The 18,526-nt window shown below is 32.6% G+C and overlaps 5 protein-coding genes, 1 non-coding gene and 1 pseudogene across 15 annotated transcripts; 4 read left to right on the plus strand and 3 right to left on the minus strand.

The window, feature by feature from the left end:
* Nucleotides 1-4: 4 nt before the first annotated feature.
* Nucleotides 5-4,976, plus strand: UMAMIT45 (nodulin MtN21 /EamA-like transporter family protein). 3 transcript variants are annotated; one of them, NM_113728.5, is made up of 7 exons: nucleotides 5-323; nucleotides 407-472; nucleotides 601-714; nucleotides 2,746-2,992; nucleotides 4,190-4,351; nucleotides 4,430-4,578; nucleotides 4,663-4,976. In NM_113728.5, exons 1-7 carry the CDS (start codon nucleotides 127-129, stop codon nucleotides 4,787-4,789), a joined length of 1,062 nt encoding a protein of 353 aa, NP_189449.2. In that variant the 5' UTR covers nucleotides 5-126; the 3' UTR covers nucleotides 4,790-4,976. The 3 variants fall into 3 exon arrangements, with proteins under 3 accessions (NP_189449.2, NP_001327321.1, NP_001327320.1); NM_001338941.1 differs by having other exon boundaries at nucleotides 2,746-4,351; NM_001338942.1 differs by having other exon boundaries at nucleotides 75-323; nucleotides 4,190-4,578; nucleotides 4,663-4,941.
* A 762-nt stretch (nucleotides 4,977-5,738) lies between these two features.
* Nucleotides 5,739-6,803, plus strand: AT3G28110 (annotated as a pseudogene; the record flags this gene model as incomplete). The annotated part of the gene is made up of 1 exon: nucleotides 5,739-6,803.
* Nucleotides 6,804-7,769: 966 nt separating this feature from the next.
* AT3G28120 (uncharacterized protein) lies at nucleotides 7,770-7,976 on the minus strand. The gene has a single exon (NM_113730.1). It carries the CDS (start codon nucleotides 7,943-7,945, stop codon nucleotides 7,820-7,822), a length of 126 nt encoding a protein of 41 aa, NP_189451.1. The 5' UTR covers nucleotides 7,946-7,976; the 3' UTR covers nucleotides 7,770-7,819.
* Nucleotides 7,977-9,235: 1,259 nt separating this feature from the next.
* UMAMIT44 (nodulin MtN21 /EamA-like transporter family protein) lies at nucleotides 9,236-12,934 on the plus strand. 6 transcript variants are annotated; one of them, NM_202642.3, is made up of 7 exons: nucleotides 9,236-9,756; nucleotides 9,857-9,922; nucleotides 10,063-10,176; nucleotides 11,708-11,954; nucleotides 12,053-12,214; nucleotides 12,291-12,439; nucleotides 12,545-12,898. In NM_202642.3, the coding sequence occupies exons 1-7, from the start codon at nucleotides 9,563-9,565 to the stop codon at nucleotides 12,678-12,680; spliced, it is 1,068 nt and encodes a 355-aa protein (NP_974371.2). In that variant the 5' UTR covers nucleotides 9,236-9,562; the 3' UTR covers nucleotides 12,681-12,898. The 6 variants fall into 6 exon arrangements, with proteins under 6 accessions (NP_974371.2, NP_001325436.1, NP_001325438.1 ...); NM_001338945.1 differs by having other exon boundaries at nucleotides 9,293-9,756; nucleotides 9,857-9,964; nucleotides 12,545-12,904; NM_001338946.1 differs by having other exon boundaries at nucleotides 9,293-9,756; nucleotides 12,033-12,214; nucleotides 12,545-12,904.
* A 462-nt stretch (nucleotides 12,935-13,396) lies between these two features.
* Nucleotides 13,397-14,173, minus strand: AT3G00460. Its single transcript, NR_143818.1, has one exon. It is a non-coding gene; the product is annotated as an uncharacterized misc_RNA (transcript).
* A 194-nt stretch (nucleotides 14,174-14,367) lies between these two features.
* Nucleotides 14,368-15,499, plus strand: AT3G28140 (RNA ligase/cyclic nucleotide phosphodiesterase family protein). Of its 2 annotated transcripts, NM_113732.1 has the most exons (2): nucleotides 14,422-14,965; nucleotides 15,203-15,364. In NM_113732.1, exons 1-2 carry the CDS (start codon nucleotides 14,528-14,530, stop codon nucleotides 15,269-15,271), a joined length of 507 nt encoding a protein of 168 aa, NP_566834.1. In that variant the 5' UTR covers nucleotides 14,422-14,527; the 3' UTR covers nucleotides 15,272-15,364. The 2 variants fall into 2 exon arrangements, with proteins under 2 accessions (NP_850643.1, NP_566834.1); NM_180312.3 differs by having other exon boundaries at nucleotides 14,368-15,499.
* A 318-nt stretch (nucleotides 15,500-15,817) lies between these two features.
* TBL22 (TRICHOME BIREFRINGENCE-LIKE 22) lies at nucleotides 15,818-17,928 on the minus strand. Its single transcript, NM_113733.6, has 3 exons — nucleotides 17,513-17,928; nucleotides 16,781-17,061; nucleotides 15,818-16,700 (listed from the first exon to the last, which is right to left on the minus strand). Exons 1-3 carry the CDS (start codon nucleotides 17,709-17,711, stop codon nucleotides 15,936-15,938), a joined length of 1,245 nt encoding a protein of 414 aa, NP_189454.1. The 5' UTR covers nucleotides 17,712-17,928; the 3' UTR covers nucleotides 15,818-15,935.
* Nucleotides 17,929-18,526: the final 598 nt, after the last annotated feature.

An 18,526-nucleotide genomic window follows, 5' to 3' on the forward strand; every position in this document is an offset into this window, starting at 1 on the left:
TCAACAAACGATAATTATTGGACCTACATAATGCTATTCTTTATATTTGTAACATCAAGAAAAGCAACAAAAAGATAATGAATTAAAGAATCACATTTCATACAACCTTTCTATCATTTTCCAATAATGGCCCGGACAGTAAGTCTCTGGCGGAGAGAGGCCGTGTTCTTGACGGCCATGCTGGCGACAGAAACCGGCGTAGTCGGAATAAGTACTTTGTTTAAAGTAGCAACTTCAAAGGGACTCAATCTTTACGCTTTCCTCGGCTATTCTTATCTTCTTGCTTCTCTCCTTCTTCTTCCTTCTCTGTTCTTCACCGACAGGTTTCTAGTAACTTTATGAGTTTATTTTCATAAACATTTGGTGGTATTGATTTCATTTATTTATTTTTTGTTTTTCTTTACAGGTCAAGATCACTTCCTCCACTAAGTTTGTCAATACTTTCTAAAATAGGACTTCTTGGATTGCTAGGGTAAAAACTCTTACTAACGCAATCTTTTTTCCAATCTTAAGTATGAAATTATGTTCCTATTTGCTAAACATGTGATTTTTTGGTGGACAATCTAATAAATGGTTTTGGCTGACAATAAAAATGAACAGATCAATGTATGTGATCACAGGATACATAGGCATCGAATACAGCAGCCCAACCTTAGCCTCTGCCATTAGCAATATCACTCCTGCTCTTACCTTCATCCTCGCCATTATCTTCAGGTTTGATATCTATATTTTTTTTTCCAATTATTTGCAGATTTCAGATTGTTCTAAAAGCAAACTATTCTAGTTCAGGTGTCGAAATCGAAACATTTTCTTTCCCGGGCACAATTGGCTAAATAAGTCAACTTAAAATTGAATATTGTTTTTTTAGTTCACCAAATTAAGTTTTTTAAAGTCGGGTCATGTTACTATGTTAGGTTTTACAAACCAATATATTTTGCTAACCAAGCTTTTCCTAATTTGGTAATTCCTAGTTGCCCTATGCGGCTATGCTACCCACTATCTCAGATAAATATACTGTATAAACGTACTGTATAGTGAATTAGGTAAACGACGAGTAGTGAAAATTTAATTATAAATAAATCCAACTCTTTAATTATATCATTACGTTGCATTAAACAACCACAGTAAACATAATAAATTGTTATTGAAGCGCAATATTCTCCGTTATAAATAAACGTATTGATTAGTAATACTCTTATGTTTCTTATTAATTAATATTTTAGGAAAAAATTTGTTACTAAAAAATTGATTTTTAAGCTTTTTATTTAATATTAATTATTTCTTATTGATAAATATTAAACTCCAAAATAAATAAAATATTATTGATTTTGAATTATTAAAAATATAAATCATAAAAAATAATACATTTATAATTTGTTTTTAATAGGTTTTCTTAATATGTGTATTTTTCCAAAAAATCAAATATTAAGAAATATTATCTTAAGGAGATTAGCAAAACTACCTTTTTTACTACTTTTTTGCAACAATACCTCTTTATGTTGTCCATTTTACAAAATATCTCTTTCCTTGAACAGAATGACCGAATTACTCTCATCTAATAGGAACATGTAATTGGAAACTGAAATTTTTCCGCCAAACTTTTTTTCTGCCAAAAAACAAATTTCCCGCCAATTTGTTTTTTTGTAACAATTTTTTTCTCAACTAAAATATGCTTTTAAAAATCCTTGTAAATATTTTTTGGCGGAAAATAGATTTACAAGGGATTTTAAAATGGTTTTAAAATATTTACAATGGATTTTAAAAGGGTTTTAAAAGATTTACAAAGATATTAAAAGGTTTTAAAAAGATTTACAAGAGTTTTTAAAGGGTCTTTTTGTAAATTCTTTAAAAATCTTTTAAAAACCCTTGTACATCTTTTAAAACCCTTTTAAATCCTTTAAAAATCTCTTGTAAATCGTTTAAAACCCTTTTGAAATCCCTTGTAAATCTTTCAAAACACTTTTAAAACAATTTTAAATCCTTTAAAAATCTTAAAAAAAACTTTTGTAAGTCTTTTAAAACCCTTTAAAATCCCTTGTAAATCTTTTTAAGCCCTTTTAAAATTTCTTGTCAACATTTTAAAACCTTTTTAAAATCCCTTGTAAATCATTTAAAACTCTTTTAAAATTCCTTGTAAATATTTTAAAACCCTTTTAAAATCTCTTATAAATCTTTGAAAACCCTTTTAAAATCCCTTGTAAATCTATTACCCACAAAAAAAAACTCTTTTTGCGGGAAAATGTTTTTTAAAAAAAAACTTTTGGCGGGAAAATATTTTGATTGGAAACTTTTGGCGAGAAATTTATTTTGAAATAGTTTAGGCGAAAAAAATATTAATATTTCATTTTATTAATCTAAAACAATTTTTAAATATGGATAAAATGATAATTAAAAATTTAAAGAGAATAAAATTAAAATGGCTAAAAAATAAGGGTAAAGTTGAAAATGAACACCAAAAAAAGGATATTAGAAAGAATTTTTCTATATCTTACTGTGAAATTTAGTACCCCAAAAGTAAAAAAGTAAGTTACTGTTACACATAAACTCCACAAAAAGGCTTGCATATAAACGTTGGTAAATAAATCATAAATGTCAGCATCCCTGTTTGTTTGAAAAAAAAAAAAAAACTGTTTGTTTGCATTTCAACAAGATGCGTATGAATTCTTCTTTCTTTGACTATTTATACCTTTCTTTTTATTTTGGAATCCATAAAATATAACACAAATTTTTAATTTGTGGATAAAGAATGGAAAAAGTATCTTTCAAAGAAAGGAGCAGTGTAGCCAAAGTGATGGGGACGATATTGTCGTTAATAGGCGCACTTGTTGTGGTTCTCTACCATGGTCCACGTGTCTTTGTTGCATCTTCTCCGCCGTATATAAACTTCCGTCAGCTTTCTCCGCCGTTATCATCTTCAAATTCAGATTGGCTCATCGGCGGAGCTCTTCTTACCATAAGAGACATCTTTGTTTCTGTTTCTTTCATTCTCCAGGTACAAATTTTTGTTCTTATACATAATAGAAATAATACAAAGTGTTGGATATGTTCCATGCAAAAGAGACTAATTTTGTTATCGGAGGCAGAATTTTTAAAATACAACAGACTTAACCGAGGAAAATTAGTTCAACCGTAAACCCACTGGATCCTCGAACCTAGGCCAAATAGAGAATCTAACTTGAAAACAAAAACCCGTAAAGAATTACCCCATACCAGCAAAACTCATGTGCTATCACAAAACAACGTACCATCAAATTCTAGGTTAATCAATAGATGATGGCAGGCCTGGCCCGCCAATAAAGCAGGAAAGCAACTGTTTTAAACCACACAATGTAGTCTAGTGGTTAGACTTTCTATAACTTAGTCCCGATTCACAAGTTCGAGCTTTTACTAATATTATTTGCTCTATTTGTTTTTGCATTCCTTTTCATCCTTTTTTTCTTTTTCCAATCCACATATTTTAGTTATGTTTGAGGCCACTTAAAGTTAAGGACCGGCCCTCGATGATCGAGTTGGTCATAGACCAATCACTATTTACTTACCTATAGAAGAAAACTCTCAACCATAAACATTGGATGTTAAAACTAGATATAGGCATACAGGAAGAGGCGGCCATGGGGTCAAGCAAGACAAGCATGTTTGAAGTCGAAATAAATAAATATATATATATGTAAGAGTATGATAAAGTGACTAATAAGGTGTCAAGTGGTCCGTTTAACGTCCAATAGGTTTGACCATTTGGACCATTTTTTTTTTGGGGTTTAATGAACGGTCCATAATGGTTTATGGTCCAAAAACTTGTCCAAATCCATGAAGGATAACCATGTCCATTGGATATGTCCATGGTCGTCCATTACTGTACAAGCTTCCTGTTTGATTCAAATTCATCTCAATTCATCTCAACCGCATGATAGTGTTGGATTCTAAGAGTACTAATATCAGTGATATGTGCGAAGTTGGAGTCCCATTATAACCTTTTGCCGAAAATATATAATTTTTCACTAATAAGAGGCCCTAGTAATTATTGTTTTGCTTGGAGTCATGAAACTCGTAAAGCCAGCTCTGGAAATAGCTGGGGTTTTGAAGTTAATCAACTATCTTCATACATCAAATATCAAATTTTGTTTTTTGAAAGAAGGTTGAACATGCATATATAATTTCAATGTTTATTCTATAAAATGTATTTGGCCAGGCAAAAATAATGAGTACATATCCAGCAGCATTCACAGTCTCCTTCCTCTACATTGTATCGGTTTCAATCGTGACTTCAATGATTGGACTAGTAGTGGAAAAGAACAATCCAAGCGTTTGGATCATTCGATTTGATATTACTTTGATAACAATTGTAACTATGGTACGTTGTACATAATTTTAAAAGATTACCAATATATTTACTTTTGATCTTAACCTAGTATTTTATAAAACATTTCAGGCAATAATTACTTCAGTATACTATGTGATCCATTCATGGACAGTACGTCACAAAGGACCTCTATACTTAGCGATATTTAAGCCTTTGTCGATTTTAATAGCGGTGGTTATGAGCGCAGTTTTTCTCAACGATTCTCTCTATCTCGGATGGTATGTGATCACTCATCAATTGTCTTCATTAATTATACACATTTATAAACAAAAACATTTTCAAGCTTTTGCTTCATTTTGCAGTTTGATAGGAGGACTATTGATAACGTTGGGGTTTTACGCTGTGATGTGGGGTAAAGCAAACGAAGAGAAAGATCAATTGTTGTTAGTTTCAGGAAAAGAGAGAACCCCTCTTCTATTGAACGGCTAAAATGGCCAAATTAGAATTAAAAATAAATTAGAACTAATTTACATATTCTTAGCCACACTTTTGGGTAATGTGTACATGTATATTACTACTGTATTTCATGTTGCGCTTTGTTTATAACTTGAATAATTGTTTTAACCATGAAGTAAAGACACTCTATATCCATGGTTAGTAAATAAGGTAAATTGCGTACAGTAGCCGTTGACCCACTTTTAATTTCAAATTTTGACACTGTGGGCTGGGCATTTCATTTCTTAGCCATTCAGCCAAAAACTGACCAAAATGCCCTGACGAAACTGAACCCGGTTTGTACGTACGGACCGCGTCGCTGGAATCCAAGAGAACCGGGTTTGTACGTACACTGTTCATCGACGAGAAATGCATTAAATATTTTCTGGGTTTCGGCGAATTTGACACTTGAGATTGAAATTAAAATTTTTAAAAATTGGTTGGGCTCAGAAGTTTTTAATGCTAAAAAGTTTTGACAAAACTAAAACTCATGATTACCTATTATAATATAGATTATATTGTAAGATATTTACATAATTGAGATTAGAATTCTGGGAAAAAAACGAAAATCAAAATTGTGTTACGGTGAAGAATCTGAAGTTTTTAGTTGCTGTTTTACAAAGTTTGAAGGATTGAAGGGGAGACAATCTGTGTTCTAGGTAAGAAATTCGTGTTAATCCTATTAATTACACTTGAGAACGTGATATGAAAGTAATGATACGTTTTTAAAAATTTTTGAGTTCATAAATTGTTTTGTTGGAGATCTTTTTGTATTTGTAGATATAAATGTAAGCTCTTTGATCTGTTTTGTTAAATTTATAAGTACATAAATTATTTTGTTAGAGATTCTTTTTGTCTTTGTTGACATAAATGAAAGCCTTCAAAAAGATCTGATTTTTTTGTATTTAATGTTGTTCTGACCTGAGGAATTTATGTTGCAGGTATGGAGTTACCTGTATTAATTATGGTTGGTGAGTGGATATACAAAGAAGAAGGTTGGAAATTTGAAGCTGAAAAAGGAAGTTTCGGACGCTGTGTACGTATTACAGACACAACGACGTACACGGATTTGGCAAGTACAATATGTGATGTTTTCAGCTATAAGTTTAGTGAATGGAACCCTATAATAAGTTACTGGATGCCTGGAAAGATGTCTAATATGATAGCAAGTAATCGCCCTCCAGTATATATTGAGAATCAAATCAGCATGGATACATTTATGTTGATTCGTAATGGCGATCCTTCTGTTAACTTGTTTGTGTCTTTTTACCCTATCGGCAAGGGAGGCCATACAGAGACAGAGGTTACAAATGTTGATGCAGCTCATAATTTTTACGAAGATATAAATGTAGATGAGGAGGATGACATAGATGAAGGTGATGAGAATGAATATGAGGACGAGGATAATGAAGAGGACGAAGATATGGATGTACATGACGATGACACCGATGGTGAAAGCCGTGAAATTACCCTCGACCCTACAGTAGACGGTAGTGAAGGTAGTGGCGGAGATTACGATTACAATAAATGGGGTGACATGATTGTGGAACAATATGGAAATGGTCATGTTGAGGAGGACGTCGTGAATGACACTCAACAAACCGTGGAACCCCCAAGGGAATTCACTCGTCTATTGGCATCGTGTACGTCGACGGGTACACATGTACCTCATGTAGAACCCACTGGTGTTTTGGTTGACACTACACCAACCTCTGCTCCATCCCCGACGTGTCAACATGGTTTGTACCAATGTACGTACACTAGAGTCTGTGCAGAGGAGACAAGATGCGAAGGTGAATTAGTTGAGCACACGGATGATATAGCTGAGAACGTAACTGGAGATGATGGTATAGTCGGATGGAGTATACGCGCTTTTGTGGTCAGGGTGTTTCAAAAATGCGTGGGAATAAATGAGTTCGACCTGGGTCTCATCTTGGCAGATAATCGAGTAATATTTCGCCAATGTGTTTATAACTTTTTTACTTTCACATACCGTACATGTCACTAATCATGATGATTTGTTGTAGGGAATGCGTTCCCGCATAGAGGCTACCATTAATCGTCGCCTTGCTTCATTTTACTCTGGCCGTAATAATATATGCGTACACTATAGTAATGTGTACGTACACGGTAGTAATGTGTACGTACACCGGAGTAATGTGTACGTATACGGGAGTAATGTGTGTATATATGTACGTAAATATCTAAATAATTTGTATATTTACGTTTCAAATTTTTTTTGACCATAAAATCAAAACATTCAAATCATGTATGAACAACACATGAAAAAAGTACATGAAACTAACATATATATCAAATTTGTTGTTGTGGGTGGTTAGATATTTATTAGGATTCGTACATATACGTTCCATTAAATAATTTTGTGTACGTACATTATAAATTAAATATATATACATGAAGAAATCCGATGAAAGGTATAACTGTAATTTTCCAGTCATCTTTAACCTAAGTATCCTTTTCTACATTTGAGTGTCACTAATGAACATGTTCTTGATTGAAAAAGCATCAATTATTTAGAAAAGAATTAAGTCATTCAATCATTTGTGAGTCCTAAACGGGAGATAAGACATGATTTTTGGAATAATATAAGCACACTACTAACTATGTATCCGGTATAGTATTGAAAGGTAAATATTTTACGTACATGAATACGTATAGTTATGAAAGCCCTGCAGTTTAGTATTGGAAAATAGGTTTTACCTGAATCAGACTACGATTCGTTGAATATCATATTTGCATAATTTATATTGAGATATATAGCCATATAAATAACTTAATTTTGATGTCAAAAAATTAGATTAATGGTGTACCATGTACGCTCCAATAAATATTTTTGTGTACGTACATAATATAAGACTTATGTGATTTAGGCATTCTTAGGATATAAATGTTTGGAGAGGTCATACACGTGTACGTGTATCTCAATATTATCGTGTACGTCTACGGGTTTAGTTTTAAATCTTACCTATTCTCAACAAATAATATCGTATAACATAACGCTTACTAAAGAATGTCAAAATAACAATTAAATAGAAACAACAACATCAAAACAAAAAATATCATATATATCGTACTAAATACATAACATTTGGCTAACTCGCCGTATGCACCATCGTAGATACCAAACATTACAAAAATTCGTCAATATTGTAAATAACAATGTCTTCATCTCTAGTAGGACTATAGTAGAATATACCCTCACCATCGTCAATATTGGTTTATTATTGTATCAATAAATATATCTCAACAATTTTAACTCATGAAAAGATGTACGTACATCATTTTTCAAAAGTATTAAGAATATCTATACTTTGACTATATATTTTTACTTAATTATTATATATGCATAGATTTTATGGAGAAAACTCCGGAAATATCTCATCTAATCAAAATAACCAAAGCCGTACCATGTCACATATGTAAACAATATCTCTCGGGATTGGCTCGTTTGAGTCTATATTAATATCGGTTGACAAAAAAAAAACAAAAAAAAAAAACAAAGATTTATAATGTACAAACTCAATATATAATTGTGTATACCGCTTTAACAATAAAACATAATCTATTATATTTACATGTCCACATGTACGTACACCGTAAATTACATATACGTACACATAAGAAATTTATTGAAGGGTATAATTATAATTTTGCATTCGTCTTCAACCTCTGCAACCCTAATTTTGCACTCTTCTTCAACCTCTGCAATTTTAATTTTGCACTCTTCTTCAACCTCTTACCCTTACCCATAATTGTCGTCGCCGACGATGATACATTAACTTCCGAAACTCCTCGCCGCCGACTACTCTTCTTCATCTCTGCCATTTTAGTATGATAACCAGAAAATCCTCTTTTTGTTAGACACTTTAAAACGAACTCGATCGAAATTTTCTCCACTCAAGCAAAGACTCGAACTCGAACAGAGCCTCAATCGGAATTGGGTTTAAGTTTTGTCGGAATTTTTATGCGTCTTCGAATACGGAGTTCGTCGAAACTGTTCTGCGTTTCTCGAAGACAGTTTTTGATTTTATTTTAAGTTTTAAAATTATTTACATTTTTATTTATTTAATTTTAAAGATTTAAAATTATTTCCGTAACCAGAATACAAAGGAACGAAACTGAACAGTTTTCTTTCATTTCTCGTTCCAGGGCAGATTCGTCCAATTAAGCCCAAGTGGCTAAAAGCTGGTTGGCTCAATCCACTTTACCTCTTCGTGAAAAAAAAACTGAGAAAAGTGTTAACGGTGAAATTTTCTTTAGTAAATATTTATAGATATGACCTTTAACTTATTATATAGAAAATAAAAGTTGACATTATATGTCTCTTGTTTGAGAACAGTTTCTGTATCTCTCTCATTTTTTTTTTTTAATCCATTGTGTATTTGTGAGGAACGCTTTGTTTAAGAGTTTGTCCATCTTCAAGCGTTACAAAAACACTCGAGGTTTTATAATTGATAAAATCTTTGGCCATTTGGTCGGAATTTGTGAACACGACTTCTCAATTCCAAGAGAGTTAAAAGAAAAACCACACTTGAGAAAGTCCAATAAGCATAGGCAAATTTAAATATCCAAATTATCATTTCACGTATAACAAGGAGAGACCAAATGATAGAATGGCCCACCAAAATTTCAATTATTTTTGAGACTTAATCATCATTTTGGTCACAAGATATACAAAATACTCTCCTGGATTTTTATCATGAGTCATTCCACACACTAAGCTTTATATCTTTTGACTTGCCGACAATGGCCTCCATTACTCTCCGTCGGAGAGACGCCGTGTTATTGACGGCCATGTTGGCGACTGAAACCGGAAATGTGGCTATGAATACTTTGTTTAAAGCAGCGACTTCAAAAGGCCTTAATTCTTATACCTTCCTCATCTATTCTTATCTCATTGGCTCTATTGTTCTTCTTCCTTCTCACATCTTCTCTTATAGGTTTCTAAATAACAATCTTTTTGTTAGTTAATAAACCCTGTTTGATTGATTCTTGTTTTGTCAAAAGTTTTCATTTGATTACTTGTGCATTCTTTTGCAGGTCAAGATCACTTCCTTCACTAAGTCTTTCAATTCTCTGTAAAATTGGAGTTCTTGGGCTGCTAGGGTAAAGCCAACTACACTTCTTGTTCTTCTTCAACTTTTGAATGTAATTATTTTCCTAATTGTTGGTAAAGAAATTTTTATTAACCTGAAAATGTTTCTAATATACTTTACTTTTTGCTAAATGTGAATATAAATGAACAGGTCAACGTATCTGATCACAGGATTCATAGGCATCGAATACAGCAACCCAACCTTAGCTTCAGCCATTAGCAATATCAATCCTGCCATTACCTTCATCCTTGCCATTATCTTCAGGTTTTATTTTAATCCATTTACCTTTTTTTCTTACAATTATGAATTGTTAATTAGTAACGTCAGAAATTTTCTACCTATTAACAAAAAAAAATATAAAAACTTTTGTTTCTCGTTAATAAGTATTTAATTGTTAATTAGTATTTAATCCATGATTTTTTGGGTTAGTTTTATAAAGAGAATATTAATTCAGATAACACAGATATGATTATTTAATAAAGGTGAGCTGTTTTGTAGATTAACACAGATAAGACACTTGAATCATCAGTTTGTAAAATAAATAAATAAATTTTGTACTTAATTTACATGTTTAATAATTAAATTCAGAATTTCGATAGCAGTTTTTCAAAGTTTAATTATATATTGTTAGATCTACATCAGGTTCAGGAAAATGACAGGAATAAATAACGACAAAAAAAATGACAGGAATAATTGTGTGGCACATGTTAGTCAGGTTCATATTTTTAAAATGGACATTAGCTATAATGTAACATCAGGTCCTATTTGTGATGTTCTAAATAAAAACAATTTTTTAGGTTTTTGTAACACTAATATTTTACTTTGATTTTAATCAATTTGATGTATAAAGAATTTCAGAATTTTTATTTATCAGAAGAAGGTTTGGTATGATCAAAAGAAAGTTTGAGGTTTGTTTTTTTCCTGAAATTGATCAGTTTGGAAGTTTTGAACCGATTTTAACTACTTACAGAACAATATTTAAATTTTGCGGATCCATTTTCAAAAAATAAATCAAAACTTAAATTTAAGTTTTGAACTTTATAATAATCGCATTTTCAAAAAATGCCTAACTAAGTCGTTTCTTTTGTGAGATACAGAGGAGGCCATATGAGCCCCGAAACACATTATAATCTTGAACATATAGGAACATGGAGGCTAGAGCACATATATATGGTACCCTTATTTATTATACAGTATTATTGATTTAAGTAGTAGTCACAATGTTTATCGGTTCTTGGAGAAACTAGAACAAAACAAACCACAAAAATCCCAGTTTTGTAGTTATACATTTTTGTAAAACCTAATCCTTTTCATTTTTAATTATTTAAAATTTAAGTACAAAAACAAAACTCGAGAGAGTGAAAGCCTACCATATAATTTTAGGTGCGAAACCCGGAAAGACAACTAAAAATCCAGAAATACCAAATCTTTCCTCTTAATTTAGAGTACACAATAAATCCACCACAATTTTTTTTAATGGGGCTATTCTGAGAACCGAACCACAAAAACACAATGTCTCAAAACATCTTTTGGGATGATTAAAAAAAAAAGTTTGTGAGTTTCTATTATTCTTTAATGTATTAAATATATATTTGTTTAAGAGAAGTGGAAATAACTACATTTTTAAAATTATTTTTATTTATTACTGTGTCAAGTTTTATTACAAATTTCATAGGTGATAGCAATTTTGAAAATTTTCATTTGTATGATTAAAATGAATTGCTTTTTCCATTTAGCAAAATATTTGATCATTTAAATATTTATCATGTTTTCTATTTGTGAAACAAAAAAATAGAATGGAGAAAGCATCTTTCAAAGAAAAGAGTAGTGTAGCCAAAATGGTTGGGACAATAGTTTCACTAGTTGGCGCACTTGTGGTAGTTCTCTACCATGGTCCACGAGTCTTCACCCCATCTTCTCCACCATTTCCACAACTCCGTCAGCTTCTTTTGCCGTTATCATCCTCAAACTCGGATTGGATCATCGGTGGTTGTCTTTTAGCCATCAAAGACACCCTCGTTCCTGTTGCTTTTATTCTTCAAGTAATAACATATTAATTCTCTTAACTTGATACATCATACATACTTGCATGTACATAAACTAAATTTTCCTTATAGTAGATTAATATTGAATTGGACAGGCACATATAATGAAGTTATATCCAGCACCATTCACGGTCTCTTTCTTCTATTTTCTGATTGCTTCAATCTTGACGTCATTGATCGGAATCGTAGCAGAAAAGAACAATCCGAGCATATGGATCATTCATTTTGACATTACATTAGTTTGCATAGTTGTTGGGGTACGTAAATTTTAATATTTTAGAAAACTTAATTATATCTTAAACTTCTTTTCAATACTATAGCTATTTTTCGCAGGGAATATTTAATCCAGGATATTACGCGATTCATCTGTGGGCAGTACGTAATAAAGGACCTGTTTACTTAGCTATATTCAGACCTTTATCGATTTTAATAGCAGTGATTATGGGAGCGATTTTTCTTGGAGATTCTTTTTACCTAGGAAGGTATATGTATATATGAATCAATAATCTTCAGACACACTTGTTTGTGAAACAAGAAAAACCACACATCTAATCTAATGGTTTCTTGTTATGTGGTTAATGTTGCAGTTTGGTCGGAGGGATTTTGATATCGTTAGGGTTTTACACTGTGATGTGGGGAAAAGCAAAAGAAGGGAAGACTCAGTTCTTGTCGCTGTCAGAGGAAACTCCTCTTCTAGACGAAAACATAGACGACCGAATATAGATTTACAAGAATATTGGAAACGATGATTTAATTAATATGATTAGCTCTTTGTAGAATGTGTTTGTGTTGATCGAGATTAGGAGCACTCTATTAGTAACAATAAAATGTTCTATATAGCTTTGTAACTGAACATTGAACAATATATTTTGTTACTCATTTTTGAACACATGTTACGGACAAATGTTTTTGAATAATATGAAAATAGATTGAGAGAGTTGGGAAAATTGGAGGAAGAAGAAGCGACAAACCTGTCGCTACCTTCATCAAGAATCATAATATCAGTGACCTCTCCCCATGAAGAGAAATGTTTACAAAGGCTAATCATGATATCATCTTTAGAAAGCGAATACTCATATCACAGGGAAAAACCTAATAATTTGACTGCGGGAGACAATATTATCATGTGAAAAAAAAAAAAAAAATTATCAACAAGACAAAATTACAAAATATTAAATTAATAAATAATCTCGTTTAACTATAAAATCAAATTTTAATATTTTTGTATAAATTCGAACCGATATTTAATTTCTTTATGTTGTAAAACATAAACGCAAACTGTTTTTTTTTATAAATTCGAACTGAAATTTAATTTTGTTTAATTGTAAAATTTAAATTAATTTATAAATTCATATATAAACTAATATATAACTCGATTTAATGACATATTAGACTTTATAATTAAAATGAATTTAATTTTTTGTAGATGGTAGATTTTAGGGTCTTTTGTAAAACTAACATATTTTGATAAAGTATTTAAGAATATAGCAGTATAATATGGTAAACTAAATAAATAGCACACATGAGAGATGAAATGTCTAAATACTCCTTCATGTTTGTTTCAGTGTGTAGACACACGGGCGTGAGATTGTAAGCTGATGATTTCATGTGTTATAGAGAGTGGAGAGAAATGAGAGTTTGTGAGTTTGGTAAGCACACAAGACGAGAAAAAAGGTGGGATAAGGAGAGGTGATGGTGGTGTGGGCAACGACGACGGTGATGGTGTGGGCAACGACGGTGGTGATATTGATTGCAGTGGTGGTCGTCGCGGTGGTGGCGGTGACTCTGATTTCAACACCATATTGCAGCACAATAAAATAAAAAAAGCAATTAATTCCAGAAATCAGATACTACATTCTCTAATGTACCAAACAATGCAAAAGTAATATCTGCAAATCGTGGATGTCAATTTTTGTATCTAGAAGTGATATAGTTTTTACTAAAGTCTAAAGACTCATACTATTTAGTAATTTTTGGATAAATAGTATACTATTTACATCAAATCTATGGTTTCTGTTATAGTCCTGATTTCTCACTCCTAATCATCAAAGTTCATGAATCGACACTTGTCGATTTGAATCAGATCTGTTTCAGAAGTAGATCAATCGAATGGGAGTTCGAAATATGGTGTTTGTGAGAAGGAGAGTAAATGAAAGAGACACTAGAAAGAGCGAGAGAGAGGATAAGAAACACATAGAGGCGGATAAAGGAGGAAGAAAAAGCCAAATTCTGGAATGAGAAGAGAGATAGGCGAAGAGCGTGTTGTTCACATAGGGTTATAACTGGAATTAATACAGAAGATATAAAGAATATCACCTTCTTTTTTGTTAGGTGTTAGTTTTCTAATTTATATTTTTTTGTGTGTTTCTTTTGCAAATTTCCCTAGATTTTAATTGGCTTAAAAAAAAGTTGAATCTTTATTACTTTGAAAAACTTCCCCTTTTCTCCTCCTCCATCACTCTCAGGGTTTCTCGGTTCACCAAAAACTCCTAAATCTCTCTCTCAGATCGTCACTACCCTTTTCAATTCCATCCTCAATCTTCAAAATTCCCAAACGAAATCAACAAAAGATGTCGCAAGGCTACGCAATCGAGCTCTACTTCGATCCAGCACTCGAGAACCAAGTCTTGAAAGCTTGGAACGTCTTCGCTCGTCGTCAAATCAGTACATATCTAATCAACAACGAGTCTCGTCCACACATAACCTTATTCTCAACTACTTCATCCATCGATTCAACAAAGCTTGAACCAATCATCAAATCATTCTCATCTAAACAAGAACCAATCTCACTCTCTTTCTCTTCAATAGGAAGCTTTTCTAGTGACGACAATGCTCTGTTTCTTTCGCCGACGCCGTCTCTTTCGCTTATTCAGCTTCAGCTTCAGTTATGTGAAGTGATTAAGAAAGAAGGGTTTGAGATTGGTGAAGAGTATCGTGTTGATTCTTGGGTTCCGTTTTGTTCTGTGGCTGTTGATGTTCCTAAGTCACGTATCTCTGAAGGGTTTTTGGTTTTGAGAGATTTGAAGCTTCTTGTTTATGGTTATGCTATGGATATTGGTCTTGTTGAGTTTTCTCCTGTTCGTGAAGTTTTCTCTTTTGGTCTTGGTAACAATTTGGAATCTTGATATGAATGTTTAGCTTTCAGCTAGTAACAATCTGATTATGTAATTCCTTTGGTTTAGTTGACAAAAGTTTCGAGCTTGATGGAACATTATAGAAGCAATTATGTTTAAGTTGTTGTTTAGGTTACATCTACGTTTAGTTTATGGAGTTTTGGTGCGAACTTACTTGTGCTTGATTCTTCTGCAGATTAGAGTTAAGCTTGACCAAAGTTGTATTATTGATTTGAGATTCTTCAATTGTGTTTTATGTTTTTGTGCATGGACATGACTTGGTCGAAGCCGTTTTGCAGTTAATGTCTTTACAATTTCACTTGATGATGTTGATGGAACAGTATAGAAGCAATTATGTTTAGTTTTGAATTGTGCTAGATCAAGTTTTCTGTAAAAGATTTGATCTTCTTTGTTCTTCAGAGCTTCTTCATATTTTATATTTGTTTTTGAAGAATTTGCTATCATCTGTTATCAATTGTGATCTTGATGACTGGAGTATAAGTTACACTTGGTGGAAGAATATAGAAGCAATGTAGTCATGGTTTGTTGGGAAAGAAATTTAGCTACTATGCTTTAATCATCTGCAGATTTATGTTACTCATTGGGGATTCTTCATTTGAGTTTCATGTCTGCATGAATGCTCGAAGGCATTTCTCTGTTAACATCTTGCAGGATTCAATATGAAAAAACTCGGTGAATACATGAAACAGTACTGTACTATCTGCGGAAGATTATGAGCAACCATATGAGGTAAACGAAAGTTTTGTATTCTATTGATGAATTGTGTATCATTGATAAAAGAATCATATCAGTAATATGCTTGAAAAGAAGAAAGGTAAAAGAATGTTTATATCCACAAATCATATCATCTTAACTGTCTAATTATCGCCATTAAAAAGTCGTTCCACGCATCGATTGGCCCGGGCAAACACCAATGCACGCAATCATTATAACCTTTCATCCATTTATTTCCCCAGTAACCATTGGGATGCCCATCAGGTCTCATCTGCATAACCCTTGTCACATCCAATACCGCAAACTTCTTTGCTTTGTTGCCTCGTTTTGTTATACCTTCAAGCTGTTCAATCTGAGATTTCCTGATCTTCATCTCATTGCTCTGCAGGTCAATTTTGTTTTCTCCGAAAGGACTCGTCCTGCTGCAAGTTCCTCCGGTGTCCCAAGTCCCATTCTCGAAATGCGCAGGTGAAATAGTCCTCAGTACCGTCACTAAATCTTTCTTACACATCTCACACTCATTGATTTGCCTAAGGACAGCTGAGTAAACAAGCTTAAACCCTTCTTCCGGGCTAATCTGAGTCATGTTTGGTAAGTTACAGTAAATGCAACCCAGTGTCTCATCTCCTCTATGTATAAATATAGGTCTGAAGAACCAATGAGCAGCCGAGACAATAGCAATGTCTGTATTCGGTAGACCATTAAACCACCCTTCATCGATCTTGCCGATATCTAGATCAAACAATCCAGTACCTGTATTGTTACTATCTCTTCTCTCTCGTTCCTCCACAAGAAACTTAGTCCACGAGGTCGAGAGAGTAAAATCGTGCTTCGGAAAGTACCAAATCCTGTTTCTATCTTCTCCATCCTTGTAGATGTCCTTAGGAGTTTCTTCCTGCACAAGCAAACACACAAAAAAAGCTTAAGCAAAAGCAACTATTCTCTTCTTGCAAACAAAGCAACGTATATACATACCATTGACAACAAGCAAAGAAGAGATTCCATATGGTTCCTAGCCACAGAATCACCAATAAAATTCATCTTCTTCCCTCGAACCATACTGAGAAACGCCTTTGGATTAAACCTCGGAAGATCGCAACCATCGGGTTTCCATCTCCAGAACAAGAAATCTTTGTCGGGTCTCCCTTGTTTTATGCAGTTCTTCGAGTCGGGAATCGTAGCACAGCTCGAGTTTGTGTATAAAGATCCTCTTTTGTCTGGAACCCAATGTCCCTTGAACAAATCACACTCAGGATCTAACCAAAAAAACACAACACAAAAGACAAACAAATCATTAGAATTTCAAACACAAACTAAAGAACACATAATAGGAATTAAACAAAACTGAGAGATTTTCATAAAAAAAAACAGCAAGATTGTGGGAATAATTAAATATAATAATCAAAAGTTTTGTAAGTTCACAAATACAAATATTCCCACGAAATTTTCGTAACATGAGTTCTTGGAGAGAAAAAAAAACTAACAAAATGTTAGATTCTGCTCATATTTTACAAAATATCAAGAACAAAAAACAGCAAAAACGTACGTGGGAACAAATAAACATAAAATCATAATTTTAAAATACTTCACAGAATACAAATAATCAAAATAAATCCCAAGAACAAGTTCGTGGAGACAAAAAAAGAAAGTGACAAAAGCAAAAGAGTTTGATGATCATCATTTATATTTTCTATGGTTTTACCTTACCGATTTGAGGTTGGAAAGAAAGAACATTTTGATCAGCGATGGATTTAAAAGGATTCTGATAAACAAAGAAACCGGTGAAGAAAAGAGTTATACAAAAGGAAGACAAGAAAAATGGAGAAAATCTTCCAATGTTCATCATCATCCATCTCTCTGATTTTTTCTCTGAAGTTTCACGAAAAATCGATGACGATGATTTCATCGTTGCATGTCGATCATCCCTAGAAACATTACCAACGAATAAACTTATATATGTCTATAATTCTATATATACACGCGTAGAGATTTTTCTTTTTATTCTCTTTCCTTAAAAAAGTTTAAATTTGGGTGGTGAAAATGAAAATTTGTGAAGGAAAAAAAGTTATAACGGCGATTTTTTATGATATTTTTGTTTGTTTTCTTCAATGATGACGTAACGGTAGCCGTCAGATGAATACACGTGGCGTGCTACGAGGTGGTATGTGTTTGCATGTGAATTGTGGATTGGTAAGTTTTTTCTAGTTTTCTTGCACTAAACCACATTTCACGGCGTAATCTCTTTTTTTTCCTTTGTTGAAATTTTGTTGCCACTTTTTAAGTATTTTATTTAAATGTGTAACGCGTCTACTATAATCTTTCTCGATTCTCCTTCTTTTCACAACTTTTATTGATTTCAAAACTTATGTATACTAGGCTATTTCTAATAATTTGAAAATATTTGTACTATATTCATCATTCACCAATAAAAAGGAAAGATCACGATTCACGAATCATGATGAATTGATGATACATTGATAGGTGAATATATGCAGAGTACTGAATGATGAGATCCCGTGGAAATCCGATAGAGATCTTTTACTATGGACTAATCAAAAATTAAAAAAGAAATATGAAACCATAATTTATGTTGGGCTTAGGCCCAAGCTGTTTGTATCATCATCATAAAACCAAAAAACGTCATAAATATAAAAAATTTTGACAACAAAAAACCAAGATTTGTACTGACGTTTAGGTCATGTTCGTTTCTGAGACTGATGC

This window comes from Arabidopsis thaliana, chromosome 3, assembly GCF_000001735.4.
Source record: "Arabidopsis thaliana chromosome 3, partial sequence".
Taxonomy (NCBI): Eukaryota; Viridiplantae; Streptophyta; class Magnoliopsida; order Brassicales; family Brassicaceae; genus Arabidopsis; species Arabidopsis thaliana.